Genomic DNA, 21,219 nt, shown 5'->3' on the forward strand with positions numbered 1-21,219 from the left:
ACATTATCGCAACTGCACTCCTACACTTTTCATTTTATGGAAATAAATTTCAATATTCAAATAACATTTTTAGTATCCCCAAACGTTAATAAAGGTTGCTTGTAATGTTTCTATCTTTATTGTTGCATCTCTTCGTACTGTGTATGCTAAGCCTCGCTCCGACAAGTTGCTATGACACTTAAATTGTGACACAAGATGAATGAGATATTGATATAATCTAGATCTCAATGGGGAAATTGACCCATCTATTTACTATTTTGTTGTTTAAACTTGCAGCAAAGATCAGTTTTCAAGGGCTTAAGACATGTTGGTTCACTTCTCACTACATTCTGCAAAAGCCTGGTAGAAGCTAACAGTAAAAAGTGATTAAAATTGTGTTTTGTGATTCTTTTAGAACCCTCCTAACTTCCTGCGTGCGTCAGCTCTGTCGGAGCACATCAGCCCTGTGGTCGTGATCCCCGCCGAGTCGTCGTCCCCCGAGTCGGAGCACGTGGTGGAGACAGACGACCTGGTGGACACGGACGTCCCCGTGCTGCCGGTAACTAAACAAGACAAGTGTCCCTGAGTGGTACCTTCTTAAATTCAACCCATCTGTTTTATAGATGGTTGGAGGAAGGATGTTGTATTTGTGGAGTAGTCTGGAGGGAACAGATGCAAAGTGGTAAACTGAAGAGATAACCTGCCAGCAGTGTACACATGAATGAGTCCCCAGTGAAAACACATATTTTTCAGGTTATTGCTAAGACTACTCTAAACATCTGGTTTATATTAATGCTGGTATGTCATGGTGTTAATTATTGAATTTCATATAGCTGACTTTTGGAAAAAATCTCATTTGTCTTCTTTTAAACATAAATAATGAGGTAATTAATAGCATTTTGGACCCACAGTCCAGCTGCAAAACACCTGGATTATTTACAGTGAATGAGCAGATGGGAACGATTGATGAAGACTCCTAATAAGTATATTAGAAGACATGAAACTAAAGAGGCACTAAGGTGGATTGAATTTACAAACTCCAGTAGGCAATGACTGTTTCATAATAACTGTAATTATGCAGTTAGGAAAGATGAGGAAACTCAAAATAATAACCCCGGTTGACAACAATAAAATGGTGCAAGTGTAAGCTTTATAAAAATCATTTCTCATCAGATTTTTTCTTTTAAACCTGCTTGTTTTAAAAACACAGCCTGCTTTGGAGACCAAGTTTGACGACCTGTTTGGCACCACGGCTGCTGCCGACCCCTTCAACTTCAACAGTCAGAACGGCATGCGGAAGGACGACAAGTAAGGCCTGAAAACGTCACATTAGATTTGTGTTTCTGCATGATTATAGCTGTCAGAATAATTAAACAAATGTCAAGAAGCTAAATTATTGTTAATATTTGGCGTATATTTAGATGCATACAAAAATCCAGGCCAAAATAAAACCAGATTTAATTTGTATCTGTTACAAGTGATAATAAAGTTTATTGTAGGGCTGTCAATCGAATAAAATATTTAATTGCCTGATTGTCCATAGTTAATTGTGATTGATCGAAAATTAATACATTGTTTATCTGTTCAAAATGTACCTTAAAGGGAGATTTGTCAAGTATTTACTTATCAACATGGGAGTGGGCAAATATGCTGCTTTATGCAAATGTATGCATATATTTATTATTGGAAATCAATTAACAACACAAAACAATGACAAATATTGTCCAGAAACCCTCACAGGTACTGCATTTAGCATAACAAATATGCTCAAATCATAACATGGCAAACTGCAGCCCAACAGCTGTCAGTGTGTCAGTGTGCTGACTTTACTATGACTTGCCCCAAACTGCATGTGATTATCATAAAGTGGGCATGTCTGTAAAGGGGAGACTCATGGGTACCCATAGAACCCATTTTCGCGTTACTACCGCGTTAACTTTGACAGCCCAAATTTAAATGCATTTTATATTTGATTGATGTTTTGTCTGTACCCATCAGAGACCGTCTGATTGAACAGCTGACGAGGGAAATCCAGGCCCTCAAAGACGAGCTGGAGTCTTTCAGACTGGAGGTAAAGAGGAGAGGAGCCACTTATCTCCATCTAAATTACAAAGGTTTCCAAGAAACAACTGTTAATTTGTTTTCATCCCTCTCTCTCTCTCTCTCTCTCTCTCTTTCTCTCTCTCTCTCTCTCTCTCTCTCTCTCTGTCTCTCTCTGTCTCTCTTTCCGCCCCTCACCAGAGTGGTCGCTTGTGTCAGGCGCTGAGGGGGCGTGTCAACGAGCTGGAGGCGGAGCTTGCAGAGCAGAGCCACCTGAGGCTGCAGGCTGCAGGAGAGAGCGAGTTCCTGAAGGCGGAGCTGGACGACCTGCGGAGGGTCCGAGAGGACACGGAGAAGGAGCAGCGGAGCCTTACCGAGATAGAGAGTAAGGCTGGACACCTGTCACTTTAGCAGGAAGATTCTTGGTCATGTTATCACATTATTATATGATTCAGAAAGATGTCAATCACATCAAAATAGTTTGTAATCACTGAAGCTTTCTTTGTTCTTCTTCTTTCTTTTGTTTTTTTTAGTTTAGTCTGACAAATCCTTCCCATTTGGCAATGACTTTATGTTAAGCTACAACAAGCTCTAAAAGCAGATTACAAATCTGATAAGTGTGTTCCACAATACCTGCCTTGTTGTCACTTAATTGCTGTGAGTATTAGAGGAATTATCTGATGCTCTGATCAAAATAAGACCAGAAAGTTGGGGATTTAAGAACACTTAGTGCTTTAATATCTAAAACAGTGAGTCAAAGCGAAAGGACGGAAAGAAGTAGAGGTCGTAACATGATTTACCTGCAGTGTTCCTCACCTGGGGCCATTTGCATAAAGAAAGACCTAGTCTTTGTCTTAAATATAACTTAAAGTCAGACTTGCAATAGACATTTAAATGTACCTGTTGCATAAAACTTCCCTATGAGTGACATATGTAAGACTGACTTAGCCTGTTGCACAATGCATTATGGGTGAAATAAGACACTTTACAGAAGAACAAGCGACAAGTATGTGAGAAAATAACAAAAGGTAAACAGCATAAATCCAACGGTCGTTACATCTGTTAAAGATGTTCAGAAACTATTCAAGAATATGGTACAAGAATCAAAAAAAGCTATGGATAAGGAAATAGTTCGCTAAAGTTTAGCTAAAAGTAATGGATAAATAGTTGAAATAGTTAGCTAAAAGATAAACAGATGAAATAGTTCGCTAAAGGTTAGCTATAAGTAATGGATAAACACCAATAACTGTATGTCTCTCTTTCTCTCTGTTGTGGTTGTAACCAGAAAAAGCTCAGGCCAACGAGCAGCGCTACACCAAACTGAAGGAAAAATACTCCGAGCTGGTTCAGAGTCATGCAGACCTGCTGAGGAAGGTGAGAAACACAAATCTTACTTCTTCATGTTTAATCAAATCCTTCGCCGTGTCCTTGTCCCATCCTAAAAAAGACATCCAAGTTAAATTAAGTTCTGTCCTCCTGCTGTCCTTTTTGTATATCCCCCAAGCTGAAGATACAGCCTCTGTCCTGATTATTTTGGTGTGTTTCTCTGCGTGTCCCGTGTTCTTCTCTCTCTCTCTCTCTCTCTCTCTTTCTCTCGCTGTGTGTGCAGAACGCAGAGGTGACCCGGCAGATGACAGTGGCTCGGGCAGCACAGGATGAAGTGGACGCAGTGAGGAGAGAGATGCAAGAGAAGGTGAAGGCCGCTCAGGAGGGTGCAGACAGACAGGTTAGTACGAAATTAATTTTGTTATCGCTGCCAAACACGCACAGCGAGGTAGCCCCCCTCCCCGTGCTTTCAACTCTGTGTTTTGCAGTCAAATGATTGGCTGTGGGTCCAACAGTGTTGAACCTCACTACTGTAGGGTGCATGAGGAAAATAATGAGGTAAAGATTGGATTTATGGGGATCCACAGTGCAATCATTTGGCCACAAAATGATCCAAACAAAAGAAACTGTTCTGAGGAATTGTGTTTTTGGTTTGATTTGTTTTTATGGACCTGTACAAAACTCCCACAAAACTGAGCTGAGCTGATGTGAGCAGTCTAAAGTAAGATTTGATTTCTCTTTCTCAGGAGAGGGACCAGCTGGAGCAGCTTCAGGAGCTCCAGAGAGAGCTGGTGTCCAGCAGGACGGAGCTGGACTCCCTGAAGACCACCATGGTCTCGTCACAACAGGTCATTCTCCTCACACAAAAGCTTGAATCTGCAAAAACTAGTACCCCCAAAAGTTGCTGTGAAAAGTTACTGAACTCATTTATAACAGTCCCAATTAAAAAAGATAATAGCGGCTGCTGCAAGAAAGTGTGAAAAGATTAATGATGTGACATTTTTCACCCTGACTAACAGACCTGGGTGATCCTAATGGAGCACAGTCTGGCTAACATCTAAAAATGGGCTGCTGGTCTCACAAGCTCTAATCGAGTCATCAATTATTTGATGATCTCACCCCACTTTTGTAGCGTTGGTTACATACTGTATTTGGTGCTGTGTTTGTGAAAGGTCGACAATATGGATCGGCTGTTTATGGGACCTGTTTTCAGACACCAAGAACAATTAGACCCAGGCTACAATATATACCAATCTGTATCCTGGATCGGGCTGTTCACACTGTGAAAACTAAATCCTCTTGACTACAAGTGGTCAGTAACATTTTGCCAACTTGTGTCGCTTTTGCACCTCCTATCTTATCATCTATAAGACGTCTGTCACTCCCTCCATTTAAGGTTTTATGTAATTCGTTATGTCATCTCCCGTCTTACTCACTGACTGTCCTTCCCGCCGCAGAATCTCAAACACATCCAGTTTTTGACAGGATTCATATGCTAATACACTTCTTTGACGTCAGCGAATCTGTGTTCATAGTGGGGAAATTGTTTAAACAGTAGCACAATATAGTTTTCATCCTCTACTACTGCTACTACTTCCTGCTGGTCCTCTCTCGGCCTGCGTTTGTCATCTCTGCACAACTGAGAAGCCAAGTTGATGTTTGTAGCAGGCGTCTGAAAGCATTTCTTTAACCCATTTGTGCCCAAGTAAGTAGTATGATAAGCCTAGCATTTGTTCTGTTTGGTCAAAAGTCTTGAAATTCGGTATGGACATATTTTGGGCAAGTACAAGTTTGACATTTTTAGATCAGAAAAATCACACTTCTATTAATAGTCAAATTCAGGATTTGTGAAAAATAAGGAAAAACGCTAACATTGTGTTTATTAAATGTTTTGCATGTGAAATATTTTTTTTCAAAATGCATATACAGTATGTGCATATCTTTGATATTCAACTTGATATGAGTTCATAGAAACCAAACACTTACAGTAATTATGCTCCTTTTAGTTTCTGAGATGAAGCCATTTTCTTATCATATTAGAGCTAGTATTTGGGCACACGGGACTATACTGTTTTTCCTAAAATATAATGGAGTTTATTGCAAAAACAGTAGTCTCATGTGCCCAAATATTAAATCCAGTATGATAAGAAAAACTCACTTTTCAGCCAAACGGTTTGACCGATTTTAAAAATGTCAGTTGCAGCCGGGCACAAATGGGTTAAAAGAAGAGACCAGAAGGAAAACACAGAAGAGGTAAAATCTCATCCAAACAACTGCTTGTGTAAATGCAGCTGCTTCAGTATACTCGTGTTAGCAAAAATTGATCTGCAGGAATATTTTGAAGGGGATAACAAGGGGAGTGACAGTTCAATAAGCCATGAATTCATGCTATTAACCCTCACAACCCCACTGATTGCTCCTGACTCCCTCCGCCCCCAGTTCCAGATGTTTTTCTGCACATGCAGCGTACCTCTCATCCGTCTCTGCCACCCACTCCTGACGTCCTACTTTTGTTGCCTCTACTTATAAACTCTGTCACTCTCTCTGTCCTCCTCCTCCTCCTCCATCTCTCTAATCTCCATAGTCCTTTTCACACACAGCCCACGTTTTATCGCTCTTGTCACATGCTTCCAGCTCTCACTAGCTGTTGCACAGTTCACATCTATATTCTTAATTCTGCTTCTCCTTCATCTCTCAATATTTCTGCCTCTCTGTCGGACCTGCTGGGACTCAGGCTGTAAGTCTCACACGTTTTTTCTTACCCGCAGAACATTTTCATGCACTCACCTCAGTATTTAACTAGTTAATAGTCATTTCACAAACTTCCAGTACACAGGATCTGATGTAACTCTTCACTCTGTTGCCACAGTTGCATTGCAGCCAAGTTGCACAACCGCAGCTTCCCAGTGTTTGTTTGATTGTAAACCTGACCTCAACCCAAACCTCTCTGGAGACTACGCCTCTCCGCAAACTTAAATGGAGTCGATATTGTTATAATCAGTGGCTGTAGATAGTGTTTTTTTTATTGTGAGGTCAGAGCACTCGCATCATACCACATCCTGACATGTCATGACAGCTACGTATTATCCTAACCATGTCTTCCATTGTGCCTCGAAATCATCTTCTTTTTTTAACCCCTTCATCTTTTATTTCTTCCACCCAGTCGAGTGAGGTGCTCGGCACCCAGCTGGTCACCCTGGAGTCTGAGAAGGCGGAGCTGGTGCACTCCTTGTCGAAGGTGGAGGTGGAGCTGGCGGTCCGCGGGGAGGAGCTAGAGCGAGTCCAGAGCTCGCTGGCGACTGAGAGGGAGAGCGGGGTGAAGACGGCAGAAGCTCTGCAGAATCAGCTCAATGAGAAGGTGACGAATGGTCATTTTCTCAATTATCTTTCTTAATTAACTTCCTTAATTAGCTGTAATAAATCAAGATGTTTCGGTAGCAAGTGAGGAACCCAGCATGTCCTATGAACATCTTCATTTCAAACCCTCAGGCGTTTCTAATAAAGGCTGGTGTGATAACATCAACTGTGTGTCTGTGTAGGAGAGCAGGGAGCAGGCGTTGGAGAGCCAGCTGGTCGCAGCTCGCTGGTCCAGTCTGAAGGGAGCTGTGGAGGAGGCACAGAAGATCATCAAGGATTCGCTGGCTCAGATAGACGACCCGACGCACATCAGCTGCACCAGCTCCGCAGGTCAGAGCTGCTGTAATTCAGTGATGGGATTAGTGCTGCCCCCTCTTAGTCGATTAGTCGACTAATCGGTTGATTTGGTCTTAGTCAACGTAGATTTCTTTAGTCGATTAGTCGTTTTTCATGCTGAATGACTTATTTCAAAGAAACCTATGAGGACGTCTCTGGTAAACACAAGATTTAAAGTGGTGCTTTTATGTGATTCTTTGTGGAGAAACTCAATTTCACAGATCTGTCGAATAAATCAACTAATCGATTAATCGTCAAAATCATATGAGTGTTAGTCGAAGCTAATGTTTGTGTGCATGCTCGCATGTTTATGTCTCTCTCTCTCTTTTTCCCCCTCTGCAGACTACCTAGCATCCAGATGTCAGGCCTCTTTAAACTGTATGGAGCGACTCCAATCTGTCAGAGAGGCCTTCCTGGGTGACAACACAGGTGAGAGTTTAGCTTTGTAAGGGATACATTATATGTAATAAGCTTGTACATAATTAGGTATTTTAACCGATGTTGTGGTACCTTTGATTCATTCTTTCGCTATGCAACATTTTCATGAATACCATAGTTACCAGCCAACACATGATAAAATTATCTCTCTTTTTTTAGATTATTTTTTTGTGTGGCATTTTTACCTTTATTTAACAGTGTGCAGTAGAGACAGAGACTGGGAATAGGGGGATAGAGAGAGGGGTATGACATGTAACAAAGGTCCCAGGGCTGGAATCAAATCTGGGATGTTGCGGTAATGTTGCATGCGCTTTAACCACTTGGCTACAAAGGCACGAAGACCCTGCATAGCCACACAGGTGTTTTCAGTTATTTTGGGCTGATTAGCTCAAGTTGAATCTGGGGGACGCTCTGCAGGGACTGATTTTATAAATGATAATGATGTAAGTGCTCTAGCAGGTGCAACATAACTAAGAAGTGTCAATCAACCACCGTCTGTACAGAGACACCATAGAAGAGGTCTAATCAGTAAACACCTGTGAGGATGTACAACAGGTGTGTGGGGGCTTTAAAACATGAATCATAAAAACAGAGTGGGTCCAAAGTCGACATGATGCATATATACTGTACTAGTGTGTCACATTTCAATGGTAGTTCCTAACTGAAAAATAAGTTTGACCACATATAGCTCTGTATTCAGCCTACTATAGCTAGCTATAGCTGTTTGCTAGTTACTGTCTTATAATCTAATGTCCCTTCTAAGTGTTAAGTTGTGTTAAAGAATGCTACTTTTTGCATATGGAAGAGTAAAAACGCCAAACAAGATAAAAAAAGAAATATATAAATCTTCAAAACAGCAGTAAAATAGTCATGTGAGGTGACCAATGTTTTATATATGTATGTGTTTATGTTGACTGAGGCATGTGTGAGTGTGGGGAAGTCCTAAAGATTTCAAATGATTTGTTTCTAGGTGTATCTGAGCTGGTACGAGTGGTGACCCAGTGTGGCCACCTGGTGGGCGACACCATCGTTCAGGGTAGTGCCACCTCCCACATGCTGCCTGCGGAGCAAGCTGATGGTAAGTGTGTGTGTGTGTGTGCAGATAATAGTTTCCTCTTCTCTCCTGATATTAATCTGTGGGAGAGTCATTCCCAGACATGTACATGCTCTGACATGTCTGTAAGCAGTGTATACCTCCTCATGTGTTATTACATGTGTACAGTAAGTTTGGGCATTTTAAATTAAAACTATTGTCCCTCTATTTGCTAGGACATACATTAATGTTATTGTGTAATCTTCTGGTAATACCTTGTTTCAGTCTATATGTCTGAACGTCCCGTAATTAGAAATAGCTCTTGTCTTTCAGCCAAAACATGCATGAATAAAACAAAGTTGCTGACTTCATTCAGGAGTAGACGCCTGGGCAAGTCTTAACATGTCTAAATATAATGGAGGTCTGGCCAGCAGTCTTATGACTGTAACTAAAAAACAAAACATAGAATTAAAACTGGGTCAAACTGAAGCGGCGTCTGTAGCTGTGGCTCTGAAAATCAATGGACGCTGTATTTGTCCGTACTTTACCGAAACATTTGAATGCAGCATTTGAAAGCCTGTGTGTTTTACAGTTTGATGCGAATCAGTTGGCTGTCCTGCATCTAAAAAAAACAGGCCGACAGCTGCTGTTGAGGTAGTTTTGGTTTCCCGTCTTCCTCCCATCAGAGTGGCTGTTTCAGCTGTTAGTTGACACTTTGCCTGAGGGGATGTCAGTATAATTAACACTGCAGCTGCAGCCACTAGTGGCACTGATACACATCATAGTTTACACAAGAAATAATATGGTATTTTAATAGAAAATGGAGTGTAAATGATAGTTAGCTTTAACACTTAAAAGAGCATCTACATCAGTGTTGCCAGATCTCGCAAGAGAAAGCCCAAAAGAAGCAACTCTCAACCCCCAAAAAAGCCCAAAACAAGCAATATGAGAGAGAGAGGCAGCCACTTGATCACTTCATATATATGAATTTATTTTGGATTGCATGCATTTCATGTCATTTTTGCATCATTAACTTGTAACTCTACATTTTTCTTGTTATAAACTTAAAGATGTTGAACATTTCATGTCATTTTTGCATCCATTTTTAGCTTGTAACTTTACATTTTCCTTGTTAACTAAACTTATAAAAGTTGAAAGCTCAAAAAACAACCTGCAACCTGCAACTACCAATATTTTTAAGCGACTTTTCAGGAAAACACGCCCAAAGACGCTTTAGTAAGCGGACTTGGCAACTCTGATCTACATATTATATCTATCAGGAAATCAGACTTATATGTGGCTTTCTTTCTGTGTATTTATTCTAATGACATGCATCCTCCCTGTCCTTGTCTCTGTTCCTGTCAGCCCTGTCAGAGAGTGTGAAGGCGTGCGGGGCAGAAGCGCTGGCTCTGCTGGACCAGATGAAGCAGCAGGGCAGCCTGGCTGCAGCAGACAACGGCAAGCTGAAGGCGGCTCTGGAGGCCATTCTGGCCACCGCAGAGGTCCCTACTTCATACATAAATACTAACGTTTGCACTCTGTGAACATGAAATGGGTCAAATCGTCCCCAGAGTTTTTGTATGACCATGATGAAAGGTTAAATTTGGCCATGTGTTTGCTTTAATACTGACTTCAGTCTTTTCGTTCAGAAACTGCGTCCTCGGGGTTTGGAGCTGCAGCAAGGGGAGCTGGGAGATCTGGTGGAGCAGGAAATGGCTTCCACTTCTGCCGCTGTGGAATCGGCAGCTGCCAGGATAGAGGTGCGTGAAGTGTGTGTGTGTTTAGTTGTGGTCATCTGGTGGCAGATGTTTTGTATTTAAATGCACTTGCTGCGTGTGTGTGTGAGTGGGCGGCGCTTTGAAAGCTGTGTGAAAACATTGCCCCCGGTTTCACTTTCCAGGATTATTAACTTCAAAGTGTTTTTCTTTTGTCTCTCTTATGTCTCTGTGGATCCCAACAGGAAATGCTCAACAAGTCTCGAGCAGTTGATACAGGAGTCAAGATGGAAGTCAACGAGAGGTAAAGCACGGATTCACTTTTTGCCGTCATAATAATCGTAGACTGTCTCCATGTTTATACGCAGGGTCTAATAAAAAGAACATCAAATTAACAAAATTCTTAAAGGAATACTTCACCCACAAAATGATAATTTGTATATCAATTATACTTGCATGCCTCCACGGTGAACAAGAATCAAAAAACAGAGAAAAGACTTTACAAATTGAGGTAAATGGGAGCCGCGTTTAACAACAGCAAAACTTTATAAATGCATCTGATTCCAAACTCTCACACAACTCATGCAGTATAATCCAAGTCTCATTTACTATTTATTTAGCAAACAACTGGATAAATGAGACTTGGATTATACCACACAGTAAGGGTGGGAATCACCAGAGGCTCCACGATACGATATTATTGCGATTTTAAACATTTGCGATATGCTGAGTATTGCGATAAGATATATTGTGATTTATTACCTTTTTTCATCTGCAATTTCTGTAGTTTTGTCAACATCTGTTAGATACAGTTTTCACTCTGTTCTTCTCAGAGTTTTCATTCACGTATCTTGAGGTCAGAGGTCAAGGGACCCCTTTGAAAATGGCCATGGCAGTTTTTCCGTGCCAAAATTTACAGTAAATTTGGAGCGTTATTAGCGTTATTTTCTTCCCAACAAGCTTGACATGGTTGATACCAATCGATTCCTTAGGTTTTCTAGTTTCATATGATACCAGTATCTTCACTCTAGCTTTAAGACTGAGCCCGCTACAACATCTGAAAGACAGAGCAGCCAGCAGTTAGATTGTTAAGAGGTTAATAGTTTATATAATAAAAGGTTGATACTTGACATCCATGTATCGATAATATTGTCAAGCAAAATATCGCGATACTATGTTGTATTGATTTTTTCCCTACTGCACAAGTTGTGTGAGAGTTTATAAACAGATGTTTTGATATAGTTTTGTTGTTGTTAAACGCGGCCCCCATTTACTTCAAATCATAGAGTCTTTTCTCTGTTTTTAGACATACGAGAAAAACAAGAATTCAAGGTAACACAGGTTGAGTAATTGATATACAAATGATCATTTCGTGGGTGAAGTAGTCCTTTGAAGAATGTTGCATCTAAAGAAGATTTGAACTAGATCTACCAAAAAGATCAACCTCATTACGCTTACAAGAATATCACATTTTCCTGAAATAGAAGTACAGGTGACCCACAACCTTTATCGGCTTTATCTTGGTTTCTCTACTCAATATACTATAGCAGTAAGTTGTATTAAGATTAGGGCTGTCAATCGATTAAAATATTTAATTGCAATTAATCACAAATGAATTACACATTTTTTATCTGTTAAAATGTACCTTAAAGGGAGATTTGTCAAGCATTTAATACTCTTATCAACATGGGAGTGGGCAAATATGCTGCTTTATGCAAATGTATGTATATATTTATTATTGGAAATCAATTAGCAACACAAAACAGTGACAAATATTGTCCAGAAACCCTCACAGGTACTGCATTTAGCATAAAAAAGTGCTGACTTGACTATGACTTGCCCCAAACTGAATGTGATTATCATAAAGTGGGCATATCTGTAAAGGGGAGACTCGTGGGTACCCATAGAACCCATTTTCATTCACTTATCATGAGGTCAGAGTTCAAGGGACCCTTTTGAAAATGGCCATGACAGTTTTTCCTCGCCAAAACTTAGCGCAAGTTTGGAGCGCTATTTAACCTCCTTCGAGACAAGCTAGTATGACATGGGTTAGGGTTGTTCCTTAGGTTTTCTAGTTTCATATGATACCAGGATCTTCACTCTAGCTCTAAAACTGAGCCCGCTACAATCAAAAAATCAAGTTGCGTTAATGCGTTAAAGAATTGACAGCTGTAAGATTAACAAAGAAACCATGACTTAACCATAAACTTGAGCTATCAGTAGCTAGAACAACAACAACCATCTCTGGAGAAAGACAAGTGAAAGTGTCTGAAAAAAATATGAAGATTGAGGAACCGATTCAGATGTTATAGATAGAAACAGCACGCCAAGCCTCCAGTTATTTGTGTGTGAAAGAGCTGAACACAAGATATAATGGCAGCCAACAAAGGCAACGAACTGGAAAAGGAAATAGAGATGCTTTTCAACAAGGCAGCGCAACAGTCACATGATTATTTCAGTGAAGTTGCAGACGGTCACACACTGAGGACTGACGTGTGAAGAATTTCATCAGTTCAGCCACAAAGCCCAGGCAAGCTGTGAAGTCTGGAGCCAGTGTGGCACGTAATGTTTGTCTGCTGTTTTTTCATCCATGCAAACCTAAAATGAGTTTCCTCCGTGTGTATTCTGTAGGTTTAATACCGGTAATGCCATTCCTTTCTCACTGGAGCAGCTCCACAAACTGTTATTATCACATCATTAGATGTCTAAAAGCAAATGGGTTTATTTATATGGTGCAACTAACAGCTCCAGGAAGTTCACAAATCTCTTGATTACATTATTGAGCAGAAGCTTGGCTCCCTGCTCCAAACTTCAGAGTGATTTGGTTGCATGCACATAAATCTTCACTTAACCATCCAAAAGCTACAGGAGTCTCAGTCCAGTTGTAGGGCTTTAGATTTGGCTGCTTTTGTTTCATACTGATAGTATGAGAGTAAGTTGTGTTTGTATCTATTTGTATGTTTATTCATCCCCTAATAATTCTCTTTGTGTGCTAATGAAGCCAATTAAACTTTTGTTCTCTGCGCTCATTTTTCTCTCTGACTTAATTATTAGTGTAAAAAAAAAAAAGTTGTTTTCTCAGTCGCACCAGTGCTGCTGTGAGAGATAATTATGAAAATAAACAAACAGCTACTGCAGCTACAAATACTACATTGAGAATTTAGGCCAGTGGTCATGCAATAATTAGACTTTGGGGAAACTAACTGCTATTTTCAAATAGTGAAGACGCTGATTTCTTTCTGTTTTGAGCTCCATCTTTCATCAGGTTGGATGAAATAGAGAGATATGAAGCAGTTGTAGTGTTTCAGCGTTTGTGTCCTCTGCTCTGTCGCCCCCTGCAGGATTTTGGCCTCCTGCACGGAGCTGATGCACGCCATCAAGCAGCTCGTTGTGTCTTCCAAAAATCTGCAAAAGGACATCGTGGAGAGCGGCAGGGTGAGTAGCTGCAGTTTGTTCTTCATCGTTTTAACAGTGAAACATATTTCTCATGATCAGATATTCAGCATCACTTTCTCTTCTCCAAACTAACAGATTAGAAGGGCTAACCATCACTTTCATTGTTAATTAATCGTTTAGTTGTTTGGTCTATGAAATGTCAGAAAATGATTAAAAATTGGCGTTCATTGTGTTTCCCAAAGCCCAAGATGACGTCCTCAAATGTCTTGTTTTTTCCACAACTCAAAGATATTCAGTTAACTGTCATAGAGGAGTAAAGAAACCAGAAAATATTCACATTTAAGAAGCTGGAATCAGAGAATTTTGACTTTTTTTTCCCTTTAAAATATTACTCAAACCTATTAATCGATTAGTTGGGGATTAATTTAAAAGTTGACAACTAATCAATTAATCGTTGCAACTCTAATCTGCACCCTTATGTATCTTTACATATGCTACCAGGTGTCGCCGACTCTTTTGAATCTAAAAATGTCCAGAGAATATTTTATTTATGAACATAATCCCTTCAAATACACAGCTCAAAAAACAAAAAACTAAACTGGGATTAGAGAAAAACAGTCTGGTTCCTTGTTTCTCTTAAAAAAATTTGATTAAAAAAATTGATAATCAAAATATCTGCGATTAATTTAATAGTTGACAACTAATTGATTAATTGTTGCAGTTCTACTGATTCGAATATGCAGCTTTAAAGTCTTTTAATTGTAATGTATAAATTTCATATTCACAATTGCTAATTTTAGTACCATTATTACTAAGGAGGTCTGTTGTATGTAAATGTATTTTATGGTTCAACAAATAAGATGAGATAAGCCTTTATTGATCCCCAGAGGGGAAATTCAGGTGTTACAGCAGCACAAAGACAGAGTAAGTACAAATAAATAAGTAAAAATTAGATAAATAAAATAGAATAAGAGGAATATACAACTAGTAGATACTATATAAGAATGAACAAGAACAATAAAGACAAACTTACGAGGTAGCGACAGTTAAAATGACGAGTTACAAGATAAAGTGACACGGTAAGATTAATAGCAGCAAGTCTAATAGATTTGTAAACAGTGTACACAAGAATAATATGCACTGTGTTTAAGTAATGATACTTGTGATTAGGGCTGTCACGATATTAGATTTTCTATACACGATTATCGTGGCCAAAGAAATTCACAACAACAACATTATCGCACAGTATGCATTATTGCACAGATCTTCATGATATTGTCCCGACTAGAGCTGGAACAATTAGTCGATGGTGGTTCCAGCATCTCCAATGTGAGAATTAGCTGCTGTCACTTGTATTAAATTAGAGTTAACTGAATATGTTTTGATTTTGGACTTTGGTCAGATGGTTTGAATATGTCGCCTTGGATTGTGTTGGGCATTTTTCACTATTTTCTGACGCGTTATGGACTAAAAGATGAATTGATAAATCAAGAAAATAATTGCGAGATTGATAGATAATTAAAAATAATTAACAAGCTGCAGCCCAGAGAATTTAAAAAGTGTCATGAAACATATTTTAATATTCTTCTTTTGTCCACCAGGGGGCAGCCTCCCAGAAGGAATTTTATGCCAAGAACTCCCGCTGGACTGAGGGCCTGATCTCTGCCTCCAAAGCAGTGGGATGGGGCGCCACAGTCATGGTGTAAGCATCAGTCCTCCCTCCTCAGTGTCTCCTACTTACTACAGAGTATAAAAGTGCTTTAAAACCGTCTTAAATGTCCTGAAGAATGACAGAGAGAATAAACAAAACAGTAAATCAGGTCTCAAGCATGTAAGGTCATTCATAAATCAGGTGGTGTTAACCGCAACACTGTGTCGTTCCAGAGATGCTGCTGATCTGGTGGTGCAGGGCAAAGGGAAGTTTGAGGAGTTGATGGTGTGTTCGCATGAAATAGCTGCCAGCACAGCACAGCTAGTGGCTGCCTCTAAGGTGAGCAAACAATACATCGTTTTCATTCTCTCGGGGCCTAAATGGTCTAAATTGTTTGTTATAACAGAGTTAGAGGTATACAGGTGTGAGCAGCGCTCCCATGTTGTAGATCTCATGTCTGTTGTCTTGTTGCTGTTCTGTCTCTCCAGGTAAAAGCAGACAAAGATAGCACCAACCTGCACCGCCTGCAGACGGCGTCCCGCGGCGTCACACAGGCCACCGCAGCGGTCGTGGCCTCCACCAAGTCTGGACAGTCCCAGATTGAGGAGACAGGTGAGAGAGTCACATTGACAGGGAAAGTTCGTTTCACAGTGTCATTGCTTGTTTTATGTTTAAGCTTTATTTGATCAAAATACAAATGTCCAGTTGTTTGAGTGAATTCAAAGCTACAGGTTGTAGGAAAAAACCCAAAAGGTGTTTGAACATGATTTGTTGTTTGTGTCCAGATACAATGGACTTCTCCAGCATGACTCTCACCCAGATCAAACGACAAGAGATGGACGCACAGGTGAGCAGCAGAATACAGAAAAACTATCTATCTTAATAAGCCCCATAGCTGAGTGGTGAGTCTTAAAAATATGTTTTAAAATAGGCTTATGCTCATTTTCAGGTGCATACTTGTATTTTGAGTTTCTACTAGAACATGTTTACATGCTTTAATGTTCAAAAAACACATCTGAATATACCTGTATTCACACTCTGTCTGAAATACTCCGCTTTAGCGCCTGTGTCTTTAAGACCCCCTCCTGAAAAAGCCCAGTCTGCTCTGATTGGCTTGAGAGAGAAATATGGTGCACCTTTGCAAAAGTAGTTCTCAAGCCGTGGGTGATATACTCTAATGAGCTAGAATATTCAATTTCGATCTAGGCAGCCCACTGAAAAAATTCTGGGTTGTCTTATTTCACAGTTTGTGGGTTGGTTGGCGCTCCAGATACCCAAATGTATGAGCACAAGCACTGGAAATGTGAGTTTCATAATATGTCCCCTTTAAATTAAGTAGAGAAGCAAGAAGAACTTCACTCCAATTAAGTTTTCTGACTTTCATTGGAAACAATGTCTCTCGCCCCTTTAGCCTATAACATGAGGAAATCTGATTTTAGGAGTTAATTATTTAATAATTTATTAGGACTAATGCTTTGTGAGTTTGGCTAGGTATAAATAGAGTGCTGCAGGGATGACGTATTTTTGTAGGACAACCAGGAAGTTAGCATCGCCCTGGTTCCCTCGACAAAAAGCTAACGGGATTTTTCCATTGGGTTTTGGATTATTGCAGAAAATAAGCTCTGTGGAAAACAAACATTTATGATACTTACACGTTTTGTTCAGCAACATAATCTCCACAAATGAACACCACTTTTATGATTTTTGAAGTTTGAATGCAATCGCCAGAAGTAGAAAGCTAACGTCAGGCTATAGACGAACTATAACGCGGTGGCATGAGCGCGAGTATAAACAACGAGGCCGTAAAGGAAGAAGAGTCGGCGTGATGACGTTTAGTAGCCTCATTTAGCCACTTGTTAGCAACTGGCTTTTTTAAGACACATAAAGGCTTCAAAATTCACGTAATTACATATTAAATATTGTAGAACAAAACGTTCAAATCTCTTCAGCTCGTGTTAACTACAGACCTTATTTCAGGCTTCTAACTAAAAACCCACTGACTTCAAGACGTGGGAACTGGAAGTGCAAAAATGCTTTAGGTCTCATTCCTGCAGTCTCTATTAATAAAGTTTAGTTTCCACATTAGACTCTGAATGTGTATTATTCTTTGTGCATTGAGAAGGCGAATGTCAGATGAACACTTCACTCTGTGTCGTGACTCTGCTTCCCCCGACGCTGAAAGAAAAACACAGAAAGGTCTGGACCTGCTCACACACACGGCCTATTGTTGTAAATGCACAGAGTGCCTCTATTTGAAGTGTATTTTTAGGAGTTTTAACTAAAAACCTGTGTAAATAATGATTTTTTAACTGGGCTTTAGAAAGCATCCACAGACACAAGGGAAATTGGAGAAAATAATATAAGCAGGGAAGATTTTATTTACCACTTCTCTGTCTAATTTAAAGTAACAGTGTGAAACATTTCGGGGATCTATTGGCGGAAATTGAATATAATATTCTTAACTATGTTTTCATCAGTGTATAATTACCTGAAACTAAGAATCGTTGTGTTTTCGTTAGCTTAGAATGAGACGTTTATATCTACATAAGGAGCAGGTCAACGGACAAACCAAACACTGGCTCTAGAGAGAGCCTTTAGGTCACCGTATTTCTCCGACACACTTGTGAAACTGCGGTAACGTGAGCTGCAGAGTGCATAACCCTGGTACCGCCAGCCGCCGTCTGACTTCCCTTGCTTCTAAGTAGTTTTATTATGGTAAGAATAATAATAATAGTTTTGCACTCGGCGGCTCACATTACCACAGTCTTGGAAAGGGAGGAATGAGCGGAGGAGTACTCAGTTGGTTGTGATCTGCAACCACACCACTAGATGCCGCCAAATCCTACACACTGTACCTTTAATTTAGTGTTTAAAAGAAATAATTATTAATTGAATTGTGGCCTCTTATGACAGCTAGCTGATCATAAGGAAAAAGATCAAATAATGAGGAGTATGTTCGTCTAGTATCTTAAAATATTCCACTCTTTGTTCCCTCCCAGTCTGTCTCCATCCAACTGTTTTCTGTATGTGACTCATAAAAATAATGAGGTATTTCATGCTATGCGAGGGGAAAGAAAAGGAGGCTTCAGGGAAATGACTCGTGTGTGTTTGTCCTCTGCTTGTGTCTGTGTTTCCTCAGGTCCTGGTTCTTGAGCTGGAGACTCGTCTGCAGAAGGAGCGAGAGCGTCTCGGCGAGCTGAGGAAGAAACATTACGAGCTGGCCGGGGCAGCGGAAGGCTGGGGCGAGCAAGAAGAGGGTAAGGACAGAGGACAAACCACTATACTATAAATATACACTAAAAATATTATAGTGAAAACAACTAAAATCAGTCTCCTTCTTCTCCGTCGGCACAGGTTGAGACCTGCCAACTCCTGTCGTCCCCCTCCTCCACCAGAAGACCGGCTTCTGTCTGCCTCTTTCTATTTATACACTCTTCACTCTTCCTCGGTTTCTTCTCTCTCTTGTTTGTTTGTTATCTAAGCCAAATTAAAAGGTGCTTCTTTTTCTAAACCTGCTCCTCCACCCGCGTCCAAACGCTTCCATAAAGGACAGCAAGGGCTCAGCGACGGGGGGCGCCGAAGGGAGGAACAAATGGATGTAACCCCGTCTACATGGCGTCACGTCCCCCGACCCCCACTTCCCTGCCTCTCCCCCAGGACTGTGTTGGTGAAAAGCTGTAGAAGTGAAGTGGATCCGTTCTAGTATTTATTGTCTGATTCTTCCCCCTGTCGAGGAGTCGCAGTGGAGACGCTACGAGCACAACAAGACATCCCAGGATGCACTGCACAAGGGCCAAACTATCAGCAGCAGGAGGGGAGATCAGTGACTGTTCTTGTCCCCAAATCTCTGTGTGACATAAATGGCATGCTCTCCGACTAAGACAAGTGTTGTAAAGCTGTGGGAGCCTGAGCTGCTCTTTATCCGTCTCTTTATCTTCCTCCCCTAGTTTCTTCCTATTCTTTTCTCACTGTGAGTTATCACCTTATCAAGTCCATACCGCTTCACCGGCTGGTTCACTGGACTTTCTGCCTTTCACCTCTCCACCATTGTAACGACCGTGACTGTTTACTCGAGCCAACCTCCATTTTTTTCTTTTTTTTTAACAGACATTGCATGGAAACTCTTAAAACCGCTCCAAACTGGGGAGTAGTTTCAGAAAAGGAAAGTAGCACCATTTACTTTTTTTTTCTCTCAACAGTCTTTTACCCCCTTTGAGCTTCAAGACTGCCAACTACCTCATGCTACATCGTCAGAGGTAGCGGTGCATCATGGGTAGGACTGATGAGAGACAACACTAAAGACACAGGGTCATTTTTGTCATTTTTCCCTTTTTTATTGGTTAAAGGGAGAAAAAAGAAAAACTTCTTTTTATATAGAATAAAAGCAGTCCAAGTCTGGCAAAAAAAGCAAAAAGTTGTTAAAGGTTAAGACCCTTATTGGTGCATATTTTTACAAACTTTGGTGATCAAGCAGCACTACAACAAACCTGCCACAGAAGCAGCAGCTTTGGAGATGCAGCTGGGATCCAGTCGCATAATGAACTGCCAACGGTGTCATCGTCGTCGTCTTCTGACAGACGGCTATCCAAGTCGTTCACTCGGTTACTTCCTTGAGACGTTATGACTCTGCCAGCGGGACCACCGCGGTCCCGGTGAGGAGACGGGACCGCCCCGCTCAGTCAGAGAAAATCTGCCGGAGCAACAAAAGGAAATCCTAAAAAGTTTAATATTTTTGTTCACTCAAACTTGAATGTCAGTTTTTGGGACATTTAAGGCTGCACAAACCTTTATTCATGAAATGTTTTATCTGGTTTCAAACACCCTGCAGGACTGACGGTTGCCTACAGTTTTATAAATCCTTCACTAACTAACAGTCTGCATTGCCTCAACGGACTCTCTGAGTGTGCAGCACACGGCGACTGCAGTGTTTTTCAATAGCTTCCTAAAGACCAAGTAGCTGTGTATATAAACTACAAGCCTTCTTTTGTTGGAAATAATCTTTTTGCTTTGTTTTAATCTAAAAGCATTCAATAGAAATCGCATCTCTCCAAGTAAGGATTCAGTTTAAATGAATTGGGGATTCAAAATGGTGCACATGAACACCACAGCAGAGAGAGAGGTTGTTTATTTCCTACTGAGACTGATGGACTGACGTTCAGCGTGTTGCCAGTGGACTCTGTTAGCAGACTGATCATGCCTTCGTGTGTAAACCATGAGATTAGTAGGGGTCCGTTTTTCATTTCTTCTTTCCGTTTGATGACGACCATGATGAATCTCTTGGAGTTTGTCTCTCTCTGTGTCTTAACATACTTCGTTAAGCTTCAGCAGTGTATCTAAAAACAAAGTTGTGACACTGGTTTATTTAACAGACGCTGGTCAAATAGTATTTGCCAATAATTCTTACAAACTAAACCACTTGCAGAAGCAGATGGGTGCGTCAAAAGACAGAGAAAAGTGTTCATCTGCTGCTCCAAGCAGGTTAAAAACAAACAGCTAGTGTTATTTGCAATACTGTCTGATCCAGGTCTTTGTATTTAATAATAATTTTAGCTGTTTTCTGTCACTTCTTCCACACTTAAGTAGCTGGTTTCATTAGAAATTGGAATATAAAAAAAAAAAAAATGCCATAAAAATAACTTTTTACGGCATTTCAAGTGTCTCAAAAGATGAATTGAACGCACCTTGAGTGATGTTTGGTTGTATTTATGCCCAAATATTCTTTATTAACCTCTCTCTCTCTGTCTCTCTCTCTCTCTCTCGGGTCTGTGTCTGTAGTCCGACCAGCTCAGCCAGCCTTTCAAACTGCCTCACACTGTAGTCAAAGAGAAACAAATACTCACATAGCAACATTGAAATATGTCTTTGTATGATATACTAAAACTATGTTGGTGGGTTTGTTTTTATTTTTTCAGTTTTTAAAATAAATATTTCAACTTGTTAATACAGAG

The 21,219-nt window shown here is 40.4% G+C and overlaps 1 protein-coding gene across 2 annotated transcripts in view; it reads left to right on the plus strand.

Annotated features, from left to right (window-relative positions):
• The window catches only part of hip1 (huntingtin interacting protein 1), a 59,728-nt gene extending 38,509 nt beyond the window's left edge, over positions 1–21,219 (plus strand). For both annotated transcript variants that reach the window (XM_074641788.1, XM_074641789.1), the window contains exons 11-31: positions 395–538; positions 1,190–1,287; positions 1,978–2,050; positions 2,221–2,404; positions 3,305–3,393; positions 3,629–3,745; positions 4,092–4,193; positions 6,509–6,703; positions 6,885–7,032; positions 7,381–7,467; positions 8,447–8,554; positions 9,875–10,011; positions 10,159–10,269; positions 10,470–10,528; positions 13,566–13,659; positions 15,222–15,322; positions 15,505–15,610; positions 15,760–15,883; positions 16,057–16,118; positions 18,411–18,528; positions 18,626–21,219. In XM_074641788.1, coding sequence (XP_074497889.1) covers positions 395–538; positions 1,190–1,287; positions 1,978–2,050; positions 2,221–2,404; positions 3,305–3,393; positions 3,629–3,745; positions 4,092–4,193; positions 6,509–6,703; positions 6,885–7,032; positions 7,381–7,467; positions 8,447–8,554; positions 9,875–10,011; positions 10,159–10,269; positions 10,470–10,528; positions 13,566–13,659; positions 15,222–15,322; positions 15,505–15,610; positions 15,760–15,883; positions 16,057–16,118; positions 18,411–18,528; positions 18,626–18,630 — 2,262 coding nt within the window. In that variant the 3' untranslated portion in view covers positions 18,631–21,219. The remainder of the gene's footprint in view (positions 1–394; positions 539–1,189; positions 1,288–1,977; positions 2,051–2,220; positions 2,405–3,304; positions 3,394–3,628; positions 3,746–4,091; positions 4,194–6,508; positions 6,704–6,884; positions 7,033–7,380; positions 7,468–8,446; positions 8,555–9,874; positions 10,012–10,158; positions 10,270–10,469; positions 10,529–13,565; positions 13,660–15,221; positions 15,323–15,504; positions 15,611–15,759; positions 15,884–16,056; positions 16,119–18,410; positions 18,529–18,625) is intronic.

The sequence above is a fragment of the Sebastes fasciatus genome, chromosome 7 (genome assembly GCF_043250625.1).
Source record: "Sebastes fasciatus isolate fSebFas1 chromosome 7, fSebFas1.pri, whole genome shotgun sequence".
NCBI lineage: Eukaryota > Metazoa > Chordata > Actinopteri > Perciformes > Sebastidae > Sebastes > Sebastes fasciatus.